General features: G+C 46.6%; 1 protein-coding gene across 5 annotated transcripts in view; it reads left to right on the top strand.

Moving 5' to 3' along the window:
• HOMER2 (homer scaffold protein 2) overlaps positions 1-16,868 on the top strand; it is a 144,865-nt gene extending 127,997 nt beyond the window's left edge. For 2 of the 5 annotated variants that reach the window (XM_050796178.1, XM_050796177.1), the window contains 5 exons: positions 346-485; positions 3,408-3,564; positions 5,962-6,072; positions 6,904-6,984; positions 8,233-9,136. In XM_050796178.1, coding sequence (XP_050652135.1) covers positions 346-485; positions 3,408-3,564; positions 5,962-6,072; positions 6,904-6,984; positions 8,233-8,421 — 678 coding nt within the window. In that variant the 3' untranslated portion in view covers positions 8,422-9,136. Of the gene's footprint in view, positions 1-345; positions 486-3,407; positions 3,565-5,961; positions 6,073-6,903; positions 6,985-8,232; positions 9,137-13,084 lie in introns of those variants that run through there. The other 3 variants (XM_050796175.1, XM_050796174.1, XM_050796176.1) reach the window with 3 other exon arrangements.
• The last annotated feature ends 6,273 nt before the right edge of the window (positions 16,869-23,141 follow it).

Raw genomic sequence — 23,141 nt, 5'->3', positions numbered from 1 at the left:
TTTCGGGAGACCAGGTCTCCAAGTTTGGTAGGTTTCTCCATAAGGCTTAAGTAAAAAGGCTCTGAGCACTGGCCCAGGTGTTCCCTTGTCAGTAAAGCACACAGACTTTGTGAACTCCATATGGTCTCTTCAGTGCCTTTTTCTGTGGTCTTGATAGTCTTTGTTAGGTTTTGTTTTCTTTTTTTGTTTGTTTGTTTTCTTTTTGTTTTTAAACTTGTTAGTCTTTGCTGCATTCTGGTTGGATGAGTTGGTTCATCCACACTCGTAAACAGTTTCTTATTATGCCTAACTTGCTGCCGATATGCGGGCAAGCAATAACGTGTGAAGATAATTCACTTTGGCCAGGAATCTGGGCGTGAAACCCCATCTTCTACTCAGGCATCCAGTGTCAATGGGACGGACGATGAAAAGGCCTCTCACACCGGTCCAGCCAACACGCACCTGAAGTCTGAGAATGATAAGCTGAAGATTGCCTTGACGCAGAGGTAAGGCTGTTTTAAAGTCCAGATCCTATTTTCTCCACCTTCAACACTTCCCTGGAAGCCTTTCTTGCTGGACAGGGTTTCAGGAAATTGAGAGAGAAAACTGGGACCTGCTTGGAGCATCCACTCTTGTCTCCTGGTGAAAGGAAGGCCAGCTGGCTTTATGGCCCTGCTCTGGCCAACCACATCAGCATCCATTTGTGTGTGTGTGGGAAAGAGAGAGTGTGTGTGTGAGAGAGAGATTGTGTGTATGTAAATGTGTGGAGAGAGGGCGAATATGCATGGTGGTAGTGTCAGAGTGTGTATGTTAGAGTGTGTGTGATTGTGTGAGTGTACATGTGTAGAGAGAGGGTGTGTGTGTGTGTGTGTGGATGCACCCCTTTGCTTGTGCTTTGTTTTGTTTTTGAGGAACCAAATTTGTCATTTATGTATCTATAAGATTGACTCTTGGCCAGGCATGGTGGCTCCTGCCTATAATCCCAACAGTTTGGGAGGCCAGGGCAGGCAGATCACTTGAGCCTAGAGTTTGAGACCAGCCTGGGTAACATGATGAAACCCTGTCTCTAGAAAAAATATTTTAAAAACTAGCCAGCTATGGTGGTGTTTACCTGTAGACCCAGCTACTCTAGAGGCTCAGTTGGGAGAATTGCTTGAGCCTGGGAGGTGGCAGAGGTTGCAGTGAGCTGATATTGCACCACCGCACTCCAGCCTGGGTGACAGGGTGAGACTCTTGTCTCAAAAAAAAAAAAAAAATTTTTTTGAACGTCTGAGAAATGCATATGAAAACATAAACTATTAAAAATATGAAATCACACAAAACTTAGTCACCTATATACAAAAAAGTCATGTGGAATATATATTTGAAGAAGAGATCCTTTATAATATGAACTAGAACCATAAACTCTATAGAAATAAACTTAAATATATAAGATCTATGTGAAGCAAACTTTAAAATGATTTCAGTGTTTATAAAATAATTGTTTAATAAGTAGACATTCTGTTGGGAAGTGGCAAAAAGCCTTGATATTTTCAAAGTATCAATTTCTCCTAAATTGATCTATAAATGTAACACAATCCCTATAATGATATCAGTAAGATTTTAATTTACTGTATGAGCGGTGCTTATGATTTTGTATCTTGAGAATGTGGAGCATTCCACACAGGCTGGGCTGAACTTCATGGTGTAGGGCGGTCCCATGAGCACACCCAGGGCTTTCTGCTCACCTGGCCAGCACGGTGGCACATGCCTGTAATCCCAATGCTTTGGGAGGCTGAGGTGGGCGGATCACTTGAGGTCAGGAGTTCGAGACCAGCCTGAGCCACATGGTGAAACCCCATCTCTACTAAAAATACAAAAATTAACCGGGCACGGTGGTGCATGCCTGTAAGCCCAGCTACTCAGGAGGCTGAGACAGGAGAATTACTTGAACCCGGGAGGCGGAGGTTGCAGTGAGCCAAGATCATGCCACTGCACTCCAGCCTGGTTGACAGAGCAAGAATCTGTCTCAAAAAAAAAAAAAAAAAATGCTGTATCATCTTAGAAGCAGTCTTTGCTCAGGCTGCTATAACAAAATACTATGAACTGGGTGGCTTAATTAAACAACAAATCTTTATTTCTCACAGTTCTAGGGGCTAGAAAGTCCAAGATTAAGGCACTGGCAGATCTGGTGTCTGGTGAGGGCCTACTTCCTAGTTCATAGACCACAGTCTTCTCCCTGTGTCTTCAGAGGTGGGGAGAGGAGGTGAGCTCTCTGAGGACTCTTGTAAAGACCTGGATCCCATTCATAAGGACTCCATCCTTATGCCCTCACCTAATCCTAATTACCTCTCAACTTCGCCCCACCAGCCCCTCAGCCGCCCCACCTCCCCACCCCCATCTTCTAAGACCATCACATTAGAGGTAGGGTTTCAACATATGAATTTAGGGAGGTCTCAAGCATTCAGTCCATAAGAGAAGCTGTCATTTTGAAATTCCCCCCATTTTACAGTTGAGGAAACTGAATTCCAGGTGACAAAGTGACTCCTTGCCCAAGGTCACATAGCTAGTAAACTTTCCATCACCTCAGAGGGCCCGTGTTCCACTCAAGGCTGCACTCACAGTCTCTTCAGGAGTCTACCAGAGGCAGCCTGTCCCCTTCCCCAGCTAGAGCTGCCACAGGGTTGGCACCCACCTCTCCCACTCAGCTCGCCCAGCTGTGATCTGACCTAGGAATTCCAGAAAGCACATGTGACCCTTAGATCCAACCACCTCCCTTTGGACTGTGGCTCTTTGTCAGGTACTTCAAAGGGCAGAACCACAATCGGTCTCTTTTCTTACTCATCAGGCAATTGTGAGAGCTAGATTTGTTTATTTATTTATTTGTTTATTTGTTTGGTTTTTTTATTTTTTTGAGGCAGAGTCTCCGTCACCCCAGCTGTAGTGCAGTGGTGTGATCATAGCTTACTGCAGCCTTGAACTCCTGGGCTTGAGTGATCCCCCTGCCTCAGCCTCCCAAGTAGCTGGGACTACAGGTGCCCGCCACCATGCCCAGCTAATTTTTTTGTATTTTTAGTAGAGGTGGGTTTTCACCATGTTGACCAGGATGGTCTCGATCTCTTGACCTCATGATCCGCCCGCCTCAGCCTCCCAAAGTGCTGGGATTACAGGTGTGAGCCACTGCGCCTGGCCCCAGAATTGTGTTCTCTTCTAAGGTGATTTAAGAAAATAGACCACAGGATGACATGTCCACACCAGAGAGAGGAGCCAGTCCCTCCTGGACCTGGAACAGGGCAGCCACACCCACCTGCCAGCTCACTGTGGGGAGAGGGCGTGGGCCCCCCAAGGGTGTGCTGAGGGGTGGCGGAGTCGCCTTCCCCAGGTGGGCGGAGGCGCAGCCAGACGGGACAGCACCCACCCTGTCGTCACTGCCCGTCCCCATCCTGCAGCGCTGCCAACGTGAAGAAATGGGAGATCGAGCTGCAGACCCTGCGGGAGAGCAATGCCCGGCTGACCACAGCACTGCAGGAGTCGGCAGCCAGTGTGGAGCAGTGGAAGAGGCAGTTCTCCATCTGCCGCGACGAGAACGATCGGCTCCGCAACAAGGTAGGTGCGGTGGGCACAGTGAGCCCCGAGGCTAGCTGGCGTGGGCAGCAGGAGATGAGGGCACCCACAACCCTTTTTCTCCACCCCCAACTTTGCCCTTAGCCCCATGGCTGGAGGAAGACTTGCTGCCTCTCCCACGGGAACATCCCTCCCCTTCCCTGCCTTTCTTAGTAGGAATTTAATCACATACATAATTGACCTTTTCTGTTTTTATTTTCTTTCTTTTCTTTTTTTTTTTTTTTGAGATGGAGTCTCGCTCTGTCATGCAGGCTGGAGTGCAGTGGTGTGATCTCAGCTCACTACAGCCTCCTGTCTCCCAGGTTCAAGCAATTCTCCTGCCTCAGCCTCCCAAGTAGGTGGGGATTACAGGCGCCTGCCACCATGCCTGGCTAATTTTTGTATTTTTAGTAGAGACAGGGTTTCACCATGTTGACCAGGCTGGTCCCAAACTCCTGGCCTCAGGTGATCCACCTGCCTCAGCCTCTCAAAGTGCTGGGATTACAGGCGTGAACCACTGTGCCTGGCCAGACTCGTTACCTTTTCTGAACCAAGTTTTATAATTCCCCTTACTGAGGAGAAGATAAACTGGAGGTGTCAGCCTTGTCCCTCCCAGAGTTCCCTCCCTCAGCATTTCTGTGGTTCACTGACCCTCCATGGAGGAAGGGGACCCAGAGGGTAGGTGAGAAACAGACTTGGGAGATGGTGAGCTGCGCCTGCTTGGAAGTCCTGCTTCCATTCACATTATTATTTCTAAACATGTAAATTTGGAGTTGGGAAAAGGATTGTGGTGCTTGAGGCATGAGGAGGGTGGACAGGTGCTGACCTGTCGTATGCCCTCTACTCTCCGATCCTGGCATTTTTATTTGTTTGAAAATGCACCTGTAACCTTCCCTGTCATTAGTCACACTCCAGTTCATATGGTGCTTTTGGGGTGGCCAGAGATCCCCCATTGAGGTCTTGAGGTTTCTCTGCTAACCTCGTTTTGATGGTGATTAATCCTTCTGCTATAAACACATAGGCTTTGGAGTATGCTCCATCAGTGCAGGGTTTTAGGGGGACAGGTCCCATTTAGATTGGTGTTCACTTCCCCTTGACCCCTTTTATGCCCTGCCCTGCCCAAGCTGGAGGGCCCCTGCATCCCAGCCCTTGAGCACACTGTCTTACTTTCATGCTAATGCCACATAAAAGTGTCTCGTGTCATTTTTTCATCTTGGTGCTGAAAGTGCTGACGGTTGGGCACCAGGCCAATTGCTGACTTTGCACGTTCCCACCCCAGGCCTGGCAGATCTGCCTGCCAGAGGGATCGATTGCCCTTTCTTGCATTTTCAAGAAAAGCTGAATTTCTCACTTTGGTCTCAGTCTGATAGCCAGCAGCAGTGCGGGGGGAGTGGAGGAAGATCATCACACACAACTCGCTCCCTTGGAGGAGTGTCGACCTCCCTGGGTGGGACATGTCACCAGCTTGCCTCCCAGGGTTGGAGGCGGAAGTTGGTGTGGTCTCCAGCGGCAGCAGGGGCTGGGAGTTCAGACCCCAAGGCTTGGTGCAGGCTGCCTCTGGGAAGTGTCCTGGGTGCCCTTCATATCAAGGACTACTGCTGCCCGTGCGGGGGGACTACATCACTACAGTGCTTTTGTGTTGCATGGGGGGTCCACGCCTGCTATCCACTCTGCACACACATTTTGGCCCCCAGCATCCAATGGCAGTGTGAGAGTGCCAGGCCCTTGCACCCCTGTTCCACACAGGTAACCGTTTTGAGGGGTCAGCCTTGGGAAGGACGGAAAGATGCAATCTGGGGATTTGCCGTTCAGCCTCAGGGAAGAGGCCCACAGGCCAGACCCGTTCCATGTGCATCCCCAGGGGAAGGTCACCTTGATTTATAATGTTCGAAATGTCATTGCTTCCCTTTTTGGCAGCCGCTGTACCATGAGTTGCTTGGTTTTCTACCCTGCTGGCTTAAACCATTGAGATGAAACAGAATAATGCAGGACATGATTACAGTGGTGTAACAATCATTCTGGGGAAAAGCACATCAATCCAGGGACACCTGGCCCTTGCTTGTGATGGATCCTTAAAGCAAATCTGAATCTACTTCCTCACAGCCATGAGAGGAAACCAGAAGCCCAGAGCATCTTGAAGGCGGGTTTTTTTTACTTATTTGGCTCTGCCGATAAGATGCCTCTGTAAGGCATCATGTGCAAAGCAGGTCCCATGCAAGCGGTGCAGGCAGCCCCATGATGGAGCTGCATGGGGTTTGTTCATAGCCACAAAGAAAAACTCATAAGTGGATTAGGTTAGGGTTTATTTTAAAAGAAAACAGAAGTGTAGCTGTGGTGATCTCTTGCTTAATGACTAACGTAAGCTGGCGCCCCTGCTTTCCTGCATGGTGTGTACTGAAGATTGATGAGCTGGAAGAACAATGCAGTGAGATCAACAGAGAGAAGGAGAAGAACACACAACTGAAGAGGAGGATCGAGGAGCTGGAGGCAGAGCTCCGAGAAAAGGAGACAGTGAGTAATGGTGCTCCGAGCAGGGCCCCTTGGTGTCCTCTTGGCCTTGCGGGGTGGCACACAGCAGGTGTGCTGGGGCATATGACTGGCCCTGGCAGCTGCCTGGATAGCAGCATGGAGAGAGAGCTGGGAGCCACACCAGGGTGCGGACAGGCCGGAGCAAAGGCCTCCCCATGACCTCTGCTGCCTCCCTGTCATCCCTATTCTATAGCCGGTCATGCAGATTCACAAGGGAGTTGAACATTTCACAAGACACTCAGACACGCTTGTCATCTGTCCTCAGAAGTTGAGTTTTGCTGCCAAATGAATGCCGCTAGAGAACCATGATGTAATCACTTATTTTTTTTTTTAATTTAAATTTATTTATTTTATTTAAGATGGAGTCTCATTATGTTGCCCAGGCTGGTCTTGAACTGGGCTCAAGCAATCTGCCCACCTCAGCCTCCTGTGTAACTGGGACTATAGACACACGCCACCATGCCTGGCCTACAGTCATTTATTTTCTAGGGGTCAGACAGTTAAGTGTGCACATGTTGGAGGCTGTGCGCACGTTACCAAACTCTCTAGACCTCACTTTCTCCACTTGTAAAACAGAAATCGGAAAAACATCTGCCTTGTTGTGCTGTGTACAGACTTCACATGACAAGGCGTGTGACACACTTCGCCCATGGAATTCCCTGAGTTGAAGTATTCACGTGGTCGCTATCACTGTCTATGCAAACAGAACAGGTTCCCGAAGCGGCTTCCACGAGTGTGCACACATTGGTGATTTTCAAGAATATATTTTATCTGACTTGCTTTCATGTTCTATCTCAATTTTTTTTCATGTAGGAGCTGAAAGATCTCCGAAAACAAAGTGAAATCATACCTCAGCTCATGTCAGAGTGCGAATATGTCTCTGAGAAGCTAGAGGTACGTGGGTGGGGGGCACAGCCATCCTGGCTCAGACGAGAAGGCACAAATGTCATGGTACTCATTTTCCTGCTTCCCATCACCTTCACACTGAGAATGCTGAAGGAGAGATTTTCTATTCACAAAAAGCTGGCGGTAACTGCAGGCCAGATGGTACCGCATCCACACCTGCCCTTGGGGCAGACTCGGCAGCATTTGTCTTTTGGTTTTTCCAGTTCTGTGAAGGTTCCTGTGCATCACCACAGTGTAGACGACTGTTTCCTTGCAGAACCCCGGTGGGAGTGAGGAGCGGGGGTGGTGGCCTGAGAGCCCAGGGTCAGGGTGTGGGGCCACCTCAGCCACTCCCCTGCCAGTGACCTTGGGCACTGACCTTGGGCAGGCCTTCCTCCCTAGGCTCAGATTTCTGATCACTAAAATGAGGATTTTCAGGGCCTCCTCCCCCTCGGAGGTCCTCCTCCCTGCAGGCCCTCTGATACAAACACGGCGCTTCATATAGTTACACGACCCTGGAATTGGTAACTGGTTCCTGTGCACATGTTCAGAAAAGTCTCTGTTTATGCCCTCAACATAAAGCTCTTATCTGATATGAAGAATGCAAGGCTTATGGCTCATTTAAGGACTCACAGCTGTCTTGTCTTTGGGAACCTGCATGTGATTCACCTAGATGTGTCTCTATAGGCTTGTGGGGCCCAGCGCCACAGACCATCTCCATGGTAACAGCATCAGAGGGTGCACAGACTGGCTGTCCCTGAGTCAATGGCATGGCCAGTCCTTCCTCACCGAGGGCCAGAGGCTGGCCTGGGACTGAGGAGGCCACGGCTCTCTGTGGGACCAGGGGAATGAGCCACTCTCCCATCTGTTCTGTCTCTCAGGATGGAACTGAAATGTGGTCTCTGCTAGCCACTCAGACGGGGATTTCAGACTTTCCCTGCTGGGCCCTGTGTGAGGTCTCCCTCAGGCAGGACTCTGCGTTCTGCCTGCTTTGTTGGGTCTTGGGTTTTCGGGCCGGGTGTCGGTCCCTCAGTGGGAGAACAGGCAGGAAAGGAGGAGGTCACTGAAGTGCCTGCCGCTTCCCTTCTGATGTCTTGGTCACAGGCTTGTGTGCTGGGGTAGCATGTCTCTAGGGAGCTTAGTCCCTTGCCCAGGCCCTCAGGTTGGATGGAGAATGGTTGGTTCAGCTGTAGCAGGTTTTGAAGGACGACTCTCATCACTCAATTTTCCAGACCCTTCTCCCTTTTGCTTTGCCAGGCGGCAGAGAGAGACAATCAAAACCTGGAAGACAAAGTGCGTTCCTTAAAGACAGACATTGAGGAGAGCAAATACCGACAGCGCCACCTGAAGGTGGAGTTGAAGAGCTTCCTGGAGGTGCTGGATGGGAAGATTGACGACCTGCATGACTTCCGCCGAGGCCTCTCCAAGCTGGGCACCGATAACTAGGGCTGGCCAAGGCCCAGGCCCCGCCTGTGAGTCCCAAGCGTGTGTGCGAGACCAGATAGCTCTAGGACGTTCTTCTGTGTGCGTTGCTTCTGTAAATGCAGGCGCAGTTTGTCGTGTTTCCAAACCAGTTGTGCCGTCCACTCCTTTCCAGAATAGAAATCTCCTCTCACTTCTCTGGCCTTGTGAGGTTGTGGACAACTGGAAGATTCTGACTCAGGAATCCAGAACTAGGTCTACCTTCAACATTTACGCAGTCAGGGCAGGGATGTTTATATCTTTCATAAGGGCTGTTGCAACCATATGAACTGAAAAAATGCATTTTCTAATCCAAATATTGATATTCTTTACACCAGGCCATCAGGCTCCTTTTATCAAATAGCATTCAGAGTATTTGAATGTCCATCAGGCACCAGCCCCGGGGGGCACAGAGAGAACAACATTCCTCTCCATCAACATCGAGAGGCTTTATTTAAAACAACTGTTTAGTGGAAACTTATTGAGAGATGGAAAACAAGCTTCTGGTGGGTGCATTTTCTGACCCGGGAGTCGCCTGCAGCCACAATACTGCCCCTGCCGCCCAGTTTGTATGGTTGCGACAGTGTTCCTTTTCTTGGTTTTAATTTCTGAGCAGATGATTGTGCTGTGGGAACAGCACACAGTGAGGGTGCCTAGCACAATGCCTGGCACTAAGTAGGTGCTTAATAAATGTTTGTTCTACTAAATGTGTACACAGAATTTAGTGTTTTAATCAAACCCCACAGCAGAGCTGGGACCCTGTTGAATGATGCACCATCTTTGCTGTGCTGGGTAGTTATCAGACATGACTGTCCAGTCAAACCCAAGCTGGGGCTTGGGTGACCCTGGGGGAGGGAGGGAGAAGGGGAAGCTGCAGGAGCTGGTCTCAGGCCCCTGGAGCCCATCCGTGATGCTCTGCCCCTGGGGCTCTCCGACTCTCGAATCACCTTCTCCCCTAGGAATGGTGACCCAGGGATTCCAGGTATAGGGGCTGCCCAGGGCTTGGGACCTAGGGTGGGATTCTTTTAAGGGTCTGGACAATTGAGAAGAAATCGCAGGCAATCGGGGGGAGAGAGCAGCTCAGCTGATAAGCCGTGTGTCCCTCATGACAGAGGTGTTCCACCCGGCTCTGCCTCCTGCCTTTCTTGGTTTCTCCTAGGGAAGGAACTGCAGCCATAAACCTCTCCTCTCTCACAGAGCTGCTCAGTGGGGCCAGCGGGCTGTGGGTGCTGTTGGCATCCTGCCCTGGGAGATTGCCGGTGTGTGGCAAGATGTTTTGAATCCCTGGCCCCACACATCTCTATATGCCTTAGGCAGGGGGGAGGCTTTGGTGCCCCCTTACCCCTTTGAGAACCACCTAAGAGGACTACTCCTTCTAGAAACCTTCTCCCATGGACACAGTTAGAGTTTCTCCCTTCTGAATTTGGATTAATGAACAAACAACCCGAGGAGGGAGGGAGATGGGGTCTGCACACAGGTGCCCCGGGCCCCAAGGTGAACACATGAGTCCTCCTGCTTTCCTTCCCTTTCCCTCACTGAGACGCCTCTCTGAGCCGGGGAGTCTTGTTTGGGATGCGGACAGAAGGGAAGGCTGGGGATCTGGAGCACCAAGGCACTTTTAGAGGAGCCCCCGCAGGGTAAGTGGGGGCTTTGGTTGAGTACACAGGGCTCTTGGCAGACAGGAAGTGGAAAGTGTGGCCAGCCCTGTTTGTGATTCGGGGTAGTCTGCTGCTGGCCCTGCCCTTTCTCCAGAGCTCCAGATGGCTCTCAGGACAGTTGGTAGCACTTCCCTACTGGCTGCACTAGGAGACCAGAGAGCCGAGCTGGCTGTGAGTCAGCCCCGTGGCCCAGCAGCAGGATGAGGGGATTCTTAAGCCAGCCTGGTCCGCTTAGCAGCAGGCTGGGTGTGTGGCTGTGCGGAAGTGGTGGGCACTAGGTTCTAAACACCCTCCACTTGGGTCTTCAGATGACCTCTGCCTCTATCAGGTGACTTATGAATCTAGAAAGAGCCCTCTTGACTGACAAGAGAATGCTCAGGTGACACGTGCACAGAGTAGTTACCAAAGCCACTTGTGCATTCTGATAGCAGTGACTTTAGAAAACTCCGGAAGTGGAGGTGTAGAAAATGTTGGAAGAGCCATTTCCACAGTGGGCTGCTGTGCAGTCGAGACCCATGATCCCAGCTCACCAACCACTGAAGAGTGTGGTGAGCATCCTGTGGGCAGCAGGTAAGGAACTTGGATTCCTCCTGCTGTGTGTCCAGCTCTACAGCTGTTGCAGCCCCGGAGCTAAGAGTAGTAGGCACTCCCTTAAAGGGAAAGGTAAGTTGGGCTTGGCCGTGAAAGCACAACAGCTTTTACAAAAGCACTGAACTTTTACATTCCTTCTGCTTTTCTCTGAAGATCTTAGTGTCTCTTCATTTACTTTCTTTTAAAATAATGGCCCTGGAGCAACCTGGACGGTGCTCCCTTGAGCTGGTGTGACGTGCCCTCGTTTATTCAGACATGCAGCTCAGTCTCAGTACTGTTGTCATAACCTTACACCAGAAGCAGGCAGAACGTAAGCCATTCACTCCGTGAGCATCGCAGCCGCTTGTGCTGCCTGGAAGGTGCAGGGCCAGGACTGCATTTTCAGTTTGCAAATGAGGTCTCCTGATTTTGACATTTCCAAGACTGGCTGCTATACCTTGATACGCTTTCCTTCTGCCTCCATGAAACCTGGTGTCTAAAAGAGATCGACTAAAACTTGGAACCCTTCAACCAAGAGGACATTTAAAAATAACCTTTCATTCCAGTCAAGACCCAGCTGGATGCATTTTAAAGTTGGGAGTGGTGAGGAAGCCTTCCTAGTGCTGCCTGGGGAATGTAAAACCAACAGAGCGACAGGTTGGGACAGTGTGGTCAGGCCTTGGAGGGAAAGAGAACCAGTATCCACACAAGACATCGAACTTGTGTGGCCCCTCAGTTTCATCTCTCCTGCCTGCCATCACATTAGACTTTAATTGGGTAAGAGAACAGGGCAGAGCCTGTCACCTGCATTTTGCAGACGGGAAGTAGAGACAGAGAAAGTGACACGCCCAGGGTCACCCAGTGGTGACCAGCAGCGTGGACTCTGCATTCGGGTCTCCCAGACCTTGATGCAGTATCTTTTGAGCCATGCCACTCTAGTCCCTTTGGTGACCCGTGGGTGCCAAGAGAAAATAATTCTCTTATATCTTGATAAGAGCATATTACAATTATATTATTTTAATATGTGTCCACAGCAAAGGACAGTTTACAAAGATGTGAATCTGAATGACATCTAGGAATGTTCATTATAAACAATAAGTTCAACTTTCAAATGATTCTGGTTTTGTAGGAATCTTTCCAAGAAAGTTGGTTAAAATGATGTGTCTGCCTGTGAGGCCAGTTCTATGGAAAACAAACACACCCCGAGTTCTTTATTGATGGCTTTAGTGGAGGCAGAGCAGTACGTTCAAAACAAGTGGGAGGCCCTGAGATCGCAGGAATGGAAACAGAGTTCTGGCTGGGGGTGGCCTGTCCACTGCCCACCCCTTCCCGGAGATGCACTCCTTTCTGGCTTTCTGGGGAGGGAGCAACCTTGCTCAGTGGTGGGAGCAGCTTGAATGGGACCTAATCAACACCCAGGAGGACTGTGCACAGAGGGCAGTTGGTCTCTAGCCTTCATGGTGGTGGTGGGCAGGCGCCTGCCTGATGTAGACTACATTTGATGCAAAACATCAAGTAAAGGGTGGAGCATAATACAGTGAATATGCCTCCCAGAAACATCATCCTCTGCCCATTTTAACAGGGCTCTTTATCTTTAGAAAAGTCTCCTTCTCTATAGAAACCAGGGACAATTTTGGATGAGAGCCAACCACAGGACATGCTGGGGACCTTATGGGGGGACCTCACGTGTGGCCAGGGGCACCTTTGGGAAGAAGGCAGATGTGATGTGACTTAGCACAGGCACTTGAAAGAGGGAGCCAGCCACTGGTCTTTGCTAATATCCAGAAGCGGATTGTTTGTTCCATTCATCTTTCTAGAAGTTAAATTATTTCATTGCCTTGAGACGTCACTAGATCTTGAAGCACTTGCAAACTAGAAGCTTGCAAGATCAATGTCCATATATATTTTTAAATGATATGCATGGTTTAAAAGGACCCTAATTTCTGAGTACATGGCTTCCCCAAAGAAACAGTATATATTCTGGAGATGATGGGGGTTTCGGCATGGAGAGGGACTCCTGTCTAGTCTAGAAATGTGTGTTACTTACATGTCTCTTCCATGTACCTATCTCAAGAATATTTCTAGTTTGGCTTTAAACACTACCCAGGCAGGAAGGTGGCTTTGGTAAGAATTTTGAAGTGGATGAAATGTTCTAGTGAACTTAGGACAGCGTGCGTGTGCTTGTGTGTGTGTGTGTGTGTGTGTGTGGGTGTGGGTGTGTGTGTGAAGAAATAGCAAAAGGGGAAGTGGGAGAAACAGTAAGGAAGAGTTTTCAACTAAAAATATATATGTCTAAGAGGAGACTTTATTTTCTGTTTCTGGTGGTCATGTTCTATGTTCTGGAATCCATTTCCCAGAAGAAGAGTTTGTAGGTCTTTGGTTTGAAGTGGAATTGTGCAGTGCCCTACTCTCTTTGACAGTGCACAGTCTTGCGGCAAAGTGGTCTCCCAGGCCCCAGAGACCCCCCCGGGCACCTGGCAGGAGCCGACAAACCACGGCAGAGTCCCAAGTGGTGTGTGTTTTGGCGAGTGATGGGCAGGACTGATGATTCACAGCTGTGGGGCTGTGCTATTGTTTTTACCCTCTTGTACTGCTTCTAATAAAAGTCTCGACTTTACATCAGTTGTGAGAGCAGCGTCTTACGATGTGACAGGCAAGAAGACATTCCCCGCATCAAATGTAAGAGTTTAGTTTAATGATAAGAGTGGAGTGGATAAGTGAATTCTCCCAAGAGTACTGTTTTTTGTTTCCCTTTTAAAATGCTTTTGTGGTACATAAATAATATAATACTTTTTTAAAAGAAATTCCAGATGAGTAAAAAAAAAAAAATCACCTGTTATTATACCATCTGATTATAACCACTGTTAACATTTCCGTTTTTATCTTTTCAGACTTTTTTCTATGCATATGTGTGTTTTATTACTTTTTCCATGAAATATAATCATGTTATACATACTGTTTTATAACTTTTATCCCTTTTAATGCTATATGGTGAATGGATTTCTGTATCAGTAAATATGTAATTACATTATTTTTAACCTCTATGTAGGCTGTACCTTGGATACTTAAGTTGTTTCAATTTTTTACTGTTGTAGTCAAGGACATAATGAAGTTCTTCTAACATCCTTGTGAACCTTTCAGAATATTTACTTAGGATAATTTTCTGAAGTTATTACTGGCTCAAAAGTACACGCCTCCCTATCTGTGGCTCCTTTCCTTCTGAGGCATATGGGACTTTACCCTCCAACCGCCTTGTACTCATTCAGGGTCCTATGACTAATTCTGGCCAATGAAATGTGAGCAGAGGTGAGATATGAAGCTCCAGGCAGAGACTGAAATGCCCATGGGCAGTTCCGCAGTGTCTGTCTTCCCTTCCCTGATGTCCCAAGGACAGAGCCTCTGTCAAGCCTGGATCCCTGAGTAACTACATGGAACAGCCCCCTTCTCCCCTCATGTTACCCTCACCTGCCACCCTGCATGGACGTGTAGCATGAATAAAAAAAAATAAACCTTAGGTGTTAACCACTGGAATTTCAGGGTTAATTGGTTAACTGCAGCATAACATATCCTGTCCCAACAATTAAAAAGTATGCACATTTTTAGGACTTTTAATATGTGTTGCCTCAAATTGCTTCCAGAAAGACAGTCCCAAAGTATACTCCCACCTGCAGTGTGTGAGTATGTACTGCTTCCTCTTTAACACCGGAGTTACCCTGGGGACAAAGAGCTAAAAAAAAATGTTTTTTTTGTTAAAATGTGACCCTTTAAGATGTTCACCAGTATCATTGATTTCTAAGAGGTTTATTTCATAAACATTGTAAAACAAGATTTTAAGTTGCATGTATGGCTTTTTTAAAACGTTTGACACTGCCGGGCGCGGTGGCTCAAGCCTGTAATCCCAGCACTTTGGGAGGCCGAGACGGGCGGATCACGAGGTCAGGAGATCGAGACCATCCTGGCTAACCTGGTGAAACCCCGTCTTTACTAAAAAATACAAAAAAAAAAAACTAGCCGGGCGAGGTGGCGGACGCCTGTAGTCCCAACTACTCGGGAGGCTGAGGCAGGAGAATGGTGTAAGCCTGGGAGGCAGAGCTTGCAGTGAGCTGAGATTGGGCCACTGCACTCCAGCCTGGGCGACAGAGCGAGACTCCGTCTCAAAAAAAATAAATAAAACGTTTGATATAAAAAAAACACCTTTTAGTCAAGTTTATCTGTTACTTTTTTTTTTTTTAATGGTTGCTACCTATGCTGTCGTGCTTATGCAGATCTTTCCAATTCTTTTTTTTTTTTTTGAGATGGTCCACCCTGTCCCCCAGGCTGGAGTGCAGTGGCGTGAGCTCAGCTCACTGCAACCTGCGCCTCCCGGGTTCAGCGATTCTCGTGTCTCAACCTCCCGAGTAGCTGGGACTACAAGTGCATGCCACCATGCCCGGGTAACTTTTTGTATTTTTAGTAGAGATGGGTTTCGCCATGTTGCCCAGGCTGGTCTCAAACTCCTGAGCTCAGGCCACACGCCTCAGCTTCCCAAAATGCTGGGATTACAGGTGTGAGCCACCAAGCCCGGCGAGGTCTTTCCAATTCTGATTGCAAGGTTGTATAAATATCCACCACTATCTTATTCTTGTACTTTTATTATTTCTTTCTAAACAGTTAATTCTCTGATCTGGCTGGGCGTGGTGGCTCACACCTGTAATCCCGGCACTTTGGGAGGTCAAGGTGGATGGATCATCTGAGGTCAAGAGTTCAAGACCAGCCTGGACAACATGGCAAAACCCCATCTCTACTAAAAATACAGTAACAAAAGAAAATTAGCCGGGTGTGGTGATGGGTGCCTGTAATCTCAGCTACTTGGGAGGCTGAGGCAGTGAACCCAGGAGGTGGAGGTTGCAGTGAGCTGAGATAGCACCACTACCCTCCAGCCTGGGTGACGGAGCGAGACTGTCCCCAAAAAAAAAAAAAAAAAAAAAGCTTCCAAAAGACATTGAGACAATTTTGTAATGTTTAGAAAAATTAGAAATTGGATTGAGTAAAATTTACATATTTTACACAAGAGGACTAACATCTTTATAATATTTAACCTTTCATTTCAGTACATTTATAATGTTTTATGTCTCTCAGCCTATCTTTTCTAGTATAGGTGATTTTTGTAGTGTGGTGACTATTGTGTAAATGAGATCTTTTCCCACTACTTTAAAAAATGAAAATTAAATCAATCGCTTTTATGACTTAAAACATTAAATAAAACTTATGTAAGTGTAAACATTATTTTAAAACATATGTAGAAAATTAAAGCCCCCCATAATTAAAATCCCTTTCCCCCAAGAAAAACAGTCAACAGTTGATGCATATTCATCAGTTTTTTCCTAAAGTATGTTTTAGCACTTTGACCATATGAGACAACCCTTCTGCTCTTCGCATTTTTCTCTTTGCAATAGATCTTCCTATGTCAGTACACGCCAATCTACCTCATTCTTACCTCTGCATGAGAGAGTAGTGTGTGGTTGTATAATAGTTTAACTTGGCGATTGGTTATTTATTTTATAACTAGCCAGTTACTGAGCTATTCTAAAGGTTTTGCTGTTGTTAATTTCTTTTGCCTTTTTCAGTTGGGTAATAATTCTGGGTAGGTTGATAATTTTATTCCCATGTTTGTAATCTTATTTCACTTTCTCAAATCATCACATTGACCGGTACTTTTAGAACAATGTTAAATAACACTTACATAATTCTGCTGATATTGTACATTATTTTATATATATTTTTTTTACTTAGAAGAGTGTTTCTCCAGAACTATAAATTTGACTCTTAGTGTAAAATAATCTTAATATTTGAATTATACATTAAGGTTATGCCCTCTATTTCTAGTTTGATGAAAATATTATTAGTAATGGATGTTGGGGTTTTATTTAATGGCTTTTTTCCACATCTGTCAAGATGATCAACTGGCTTTTCTCTATTATGACTTTAGATGAATCATTAATAGATTAGCTAATGTTAAGACATCTCTGCATTTCTATAAAAACCTGATATAGTCATAGTATATTATTCTTTTAATATACATCTCCTTTCAGTGTTAACAGTGGTTATTTATGATTGGTTGGTCCATAGATTTTTATTTTGTGTTTATTATCTGTACTTTCTGATTTTTCTACAAAGATCGTGTATTACTTGTATAATAAAAAATAAGAGCTTTAAATTGTGAAATTCTTCTGGATTTGGTTTTCTCATTTTATTATGGAATTTTTCATACCTAAATAAGATGAATAGTTGTGTAATTTTTTTTTCTGCTTTGTCAGTTATTGGTGTTTGTTAACTTCTTAAAATTAAAAAGAACCTGGGAAGCTGTTTTTCTATGCCCTAGAAACATTTAAATATTTAGAATTTTTTGCTCTATTGAAGTTTTTATAACATGTATAAAACTGTCCAAATCTAGTGCCTCTTGGGAAATATGTTTTTTTTTTCTTTTTTTCAATTTTTTTTCATACTCATCGGTTTCTTCAAACTTTATTTCTATTCTGTAAGTTTCTGGCAATTTAAATTTTCCTGGCTAAGTGTGGTGGCTCATGCCTGTAATCCCAGCACTTCGGGAGGCCAAGGCAGGAGGATCGCTTGAGCCCAGGAGTTCACAATCAGCCTGGGCAACATAGTGAGACCCTGTCTCTACTAAAAATTAGCTAGGCATGGTGGTGTGTGCCTGTAGTCCCAGCTACTCAGGAGGCTGAAGCAGTAGGATCACTTGAGCCCGGGAGGCCGAAGCTGCTGTGAGCTGTGAGCACGCCTGGGACACAGAGCAAGACCCTTTCTCAAAAAAAATTTTTTTTAATTAAGTACATTTTCCTAAATAGTGATTCTGTTCTGATTTTCAGACTTGTTGGCCTGGAGTTGCAGTATTCGCTTCCTCATTCCCATGTTGTGTGTGCTTTCCCTTTTTGTTCTCATTAGTTTTTCCAGAATTAGTCTGTTTCACTGATCTTTTCAAATAACCAACTCTGAGATTTATATCTTAATTTACTGTTCTACTATTTCATGATTCTTTTGGTTTTGTTCTTACTACTTTTTCCTTTATTATTTTCCCACCTTCTTAAGTTGCATGCCATTTTAACTTTTTCTTCCTTAATAAAAGACACAGTTACTAACATTGTAAGGTATGACTTTTCCTCTGAATACATCTTTATCCCTATCCCTTAAATTTATATTTAGTGTTCTAAGTTATAAATAATTTATAATTTCAGATTTGACTTTATTTTTTACTGGAGTTTTTTGAAGTTATACTTTTAAATTTCCAGGTAGTTTTATTTTGTGGTTGTTTTTAGCATTTCTTACAAACTTCTAGTTTTATTGCCTTGTCAAAGAGAGTATGGCCTGTACAATTTGTGCATTTTGGAGATCATGGATGTTTTCTTGAGACCTAATAAATTTTTAGTTTTAATACATATCCCCAGAAAACTGAAGAAGAAAGTATATTCTCTGAAGGTAACAAAATTCAATCAGATATATTCATTTGACCTTATAAAGTATAATATTATGAACCTTTAATTTTCATTTACTTGATTCATTAAGACTAAGAAAGACATGTTAGTCTCCTGTTATTGTATTTCTGTCTATTTCTTTTGTTTCTAACAGTTTTTGCTTTCTTTTTGATGTTATTTGGCAAATGATCTTTTTATATTTAAGGGAAAAAATATTTTCCTTTAAAGACTTGTATACCTTTGTGAATCTTACCTGATTTTGTTGTAATAGTTGTTTCTGTAGAAATACATAGTTCAGTAAAATATTTACGTCTGTTTTTAAGTCAACAGAAATCTTTCAGAAGTCCTTTGTATCTTAAGAAGATACTTTGGAAGTTCTTGATCTTCCTAAGTAGGCTAATGTTCTTGCGGGCTACTCCTGAGCCAAAGCAAGAGTGGTAGTGTGGACTGAGGCGTATTAGGCTTTGGGTTTTTTTGAGTGTACCAATGTTTCTGGTTCCTGCTTTGGGGCAGCCCCATGCTTAGGGATGTTTAGGGGATGCCTGCCCTTCATCTGGCCATATTCTGCCTCAGTAGGGCCCACACAAAGGTAACCTAGGAGGCACTTTTCTTCTGTGGGTTCTAGCCTTCTGAGAAGGCAGCAGAATGTAGCTTTGTGTGCCTGGCTATTGGGGTAAAAGCTAATCTGAGAGAGTTACTCCACCAGAAAAGATTTTGTTTTTTTTCTGTAGAGTCAGAGTCCCGCCATGTTGCCTAGGCTGGTCCTGACTCCTGGGCTCAAATGATCCTTCTGCCTTGGCCTCCCATAGTGCTGGGATCGCAGGTGCAAGCCACCACACACAGCCCCCACCAGAAGAGGTTTTTCTAGAGCTGTTGGAACAGGCTATTCACGTGGCAAAGTCTATCAAACACAGAACCGGCTTTTTCCAAATGTGTAGGAGTGGTGAATCCCAGCCCTCAGCTCAAGAGTAAAAGAAATAGAACCTTCTCTATTTTCCTTCATTCAAGTGAGTGTTGATTTTTGAGCCCCTGTTCCACCAGGCTCATGCAATTTGACTCAGTCAGCTCCAGGACTCCCCTTTCTCCAGAGGAGAGTCCTTTACAGTTCTGGGGAGCTTATATATTCCAACATGTTAAGGGGAGAGGGGATCCACATCTGCTCAGATATTCCCGGTTCCTGCCCTGCTGGATACCTCATGCCTCCATCCCATGCTTGGGACATAGGAATTAGCTGTTCTGTGCTGTAGGAATCTCCATGAAGCTGTACTTGGCCCTGACTGCCTGGGCCCTCCCTGTAGCCACGCCCTGTCTGGTGCCACAAAGACTTCATTTAACTTGAAGGGACTGCTAGATAAGCCAGACCTGTGTTTGCACAGGAGTCAAGACCACTGAGTGGAAATAATTCTGTGGCTGCCACCAAAGCTGTTTGCATTGCCGAGAGCCACAGTTCTACCCACTACTTCCCAACCGTGGCCCCAATGCGCCTGCCAGAGTTGTTACCATCTCTGTGCCCTTTCTCTTGCTTATTGCACAGTAGGTTACACAGTCTTGTGCTTCACCCTCTTGCCATGTCATCTCTTCACTCCACCACTGCTCTGACCGGCCCATGCCTATGCTGTTCCCCATACCCTCGAGGATCTCCGTTTTCATGTTCCTCTAATGCAGAGCTGCCAGAGGGTTCTTCCTAAAGCATGGGGCAGATCAGGTCCTAGGACACCACAGGCTCTTTCCCTACCTGCCCAGGCCTTGCTGTGCACTCTCTGTGTTCTTGCTTATGCTGCCCCACTCCCTGGAATCCCTTTGCTGCTCCAACCCCATTCCTCTTTTAGGCCCCAAAGGCCCCAGCCCTCTGGATGAAACTGAACCACTACCAGGAAGGGGGACTTGTGCCTCTTCCGTCACCCTTTTCATACTTACAGCTGTTAAATCATTCGTGTTTTCATTTAGCAAATATTTATTGTGCCCACTTATGCCCAGGCCCTGGGAACACCACGGTGAAAAGACTATTACTTTCCCCAGATCTGCTCTGTTCCAGTGGAGGGGTGAGCTGCTCCATTGCAGGCATTCATGGAACTCAGCTGATGGGGGATTTTTGAGGCTCCCCTGCAAGGCAGAGCTCTCACAGGCAGCCGAGGACAGGGGCCAATGTGCACCCCGCTTCTCCAGACCTGGGATGACCTGGGCCATTCTGAAGACCTCATGAACACCACGCTTCAGGATCGATGACCCCAGGAGGAGCCTACGGTGGCTAAGTGTGCCTGCTTCACTGTTCCTGCGTCACCAGCCCACTCAGGTCCTTTGACTTTTGTGTAGTAGCATTTTTCTAAGGACAATCTGCAGAGCAGCTGCTTCAGAGCTATTTGTATTGTTGGCCCATCCCAGGAAAACCTCCTAGATGAGGACCCTTGCATTCTGGGCCTGGAAATCTTCATTCTAGAAAGCTCCTTTTACCAGACAGAATAATGGTCCCCAAAGATGTCCACATCCTAATCCCTGGAACCTTGTAGCTATGTTACTATAGTTGGCAAAAGGGCCTTTCAGATGGAGAGATGATCCTGGATTATCTGGGTGGGCCCAGTCTAATCACACAAGTTCTCAGCAGCAGAGAACCTTTCCTTGGGTCAGAAAGAGATGTGATGATGGAAGAAGGGTCAGATATGATGCTGCTGGCACTGAAGGTGGAGGAACGGGCCACAAGCCAAGGAACAGGGGCAACCTCTAGAAACAAAAAAGGGCAAAGAAATGGCTTCTCCCTGGAGCCTTTAGAAGAGAACACAGCCCTGTCAACACCTTGATTTTAGCCCAGTGAGACCCATGTTGGACTTCTGACCTACAGAACTGTAAGATAAGAAATTTGTGTTTTAAGCAGCTACTTTTGTGGTGATTTGTTATGGCAGCAATAGAAAACCAATGCACTCTCATGCTTTTACATACCCTATGGTCTGAGAGCCTCTGCCCCATAAATCCACTCAACTACATGGGTTTCACATGCCATGTGGCCTTTAACCAATGACCTCCTCGTTCTGGCTGCTGTTACCACCTGCTTGATTCCCTGGTTCAAATTCTGAAGAGAGAGTGGATGAACAGATGAATACACAGGTCTGACTGGCCCCACTCATTGCTTTTCACTCCAGGACAATCCATAGGATTGGCTGTGCTAGAAGCAGATGCCAGTCTTCCTCTGGCCAGAGGGCCAGACTCCCAAGACAAGGTACATGGCCGTATAGGAGAGAGAGGTCAGAGAAGACCTGGTGGAAAAGGCTGTGGGGTTGAGACCTAAGGATGGGCATGGGTTTGCCAGGACATGGAGGGTGCAGGGAGAATTCCAGACACTTACGCTTAAGAGAATAGGCCCTTCGGGGGCAGGCAGGAAGCAGTATGGTATTGCTGGACTAAAACCTGTGGCAGGGGCAGCGGCTGCCCAGGGGAGGCGGCCAGGTCTCTGAGGGTTTTGTCTGCCAGGCTGAGGGGCTGCCCTTACTGTGTGGGCTGGAAAGCCAGGGAAAGGTGAAGACTGGCAGTGCTTTGGAGGCCGATTGCAGAGATCTGAAGCTGGGCAACAGGAGACACTTGTCCCCACTTCCTTGGCTCTGAATTCCCTGAAGCCAAAGTCTGGATTGACTTCAAGGCCTGGCTGGAAAAGGGAGAAAGGAAGGAGAGAAGGTTCCAGAAGAGGAAGAGAAGTGTTGATACACAGAAGACACAACTGGGCCAGGAACTTTTATTGTGAGAACGTTCTTTTGAAAAGGATCCTTTCTCAAAGGCCTCTTGTGTTTGCAGCTCTTAGAAAGCGAATTCTGAGAATTATTTCAGCCTGATTAAGCTCGCTGGTATCTCAAAATACTGAAATATTATAATTACAAACAATAATAAAAAAATATGTAATTACAAACAATACCAAACTGCAAAATAAGCATAAGAAAAGTCCCACGAAGTTCTGATTTTGCTACTTTTTCAATTCCAAATTCTTTCCCTAGGAAGTTTGATGCTGAGCCTGGCCTGTGGTGGGGAAGGAGGCCTGGGGCACAGCCACTGGACCTGCCTCTGGGATCTGGACCTGATGCCCAGCGAGTAGCCCACAGGTTGCGTCGCCCACAGGTTGCGTCCCCCACTGGAACACCCCTGGGAACCCGGGTGGGAGCAGCGGGTACAGGGGCCAGTGCAGAGTCGGGGCTTGGACCATCAGGCCTAGACCAGCACAGTGAGGCACATTCATTCATACACAGGAGTTGGATTTGCATTCTGAAAAGGTAGCACACATGACAGACCTGTGGGCAACCTGGCAGTGGCCAGGAAACCTGGCAGTGGCCATGCCACAGAGGGAGGCCCAGGCTGCAGCTGCTGAAAGGGACTCATGCCCCTCCCAGCTGTGCCAACTGAGGCCCCTCACGCTGCTGTGTGCCAGAGTTAGTTAAGAAGACACTGGAAGGCTGGGTGCAGTGGCTCACCCCTGTAATCCCAGCATTTGGGAGGCCAAGGTGGACGGATCACGAGGTCAAGAGATTAAGACCATCCTGCCAACATAGTGAAACCCTGTCTCTACTAAAAATACAAAAATTAGCTGGGCGTGGTGGCACACACTTGTAGTCCCAGCTACTCAGGAAGCTGAGGCAGGAGAATCACTTGAACCCAGGAGGCAGAGGTTACAGTGAGTCGAGATCATGCCACCGTACTACAGCCTGGTGACAGAGCAAGACTGTCTCAAAAAAATTTAAAAAAAAAACAAAAAGACACTGGAAGTAGGAAGATTTCTGTTCTACATCAGGACTTTCTTTGGAAACGAGGTAGACTCCTTTTGTTCTGTGGAAACCCAGGATTAACATCACCAGAGTGAGGGTGACAAGGTTAGTGAGGATGCTTGCACAGTCTGAGAAATGAATGGACTGTTTTGCATCAGTCCCTTCCCCTTTACCAATTTTAAAAATTTAAGGGGGAGAAAATATTTCAGCATGAGACTGAAATATTTTCAGTTCCTGAGGAAAATAACACTATTCCTCCATCCTTAGTA

Source organism: Macaca thibetana, chromosome 7 (assembly GCF_024542745.1).
Source record: "Macaca thibetana thibetana isolate TM-01 chromosome 7, ASM2454274v1, whole genome shotgun sequence".
In the NCBI taxonomy this organism is placed as follows: domain Eukaryota; kingdom Metazoa; phylum Chordata; class Mammalia; order Primates; family Cercopithecidae; genus Macaca; species Macaca thibetana.
The sequence above is the reverse complement of the archived record's forward strand: the minus strand, read 5'-3'. Positions and strand labels throughout refer to the sequence as shown.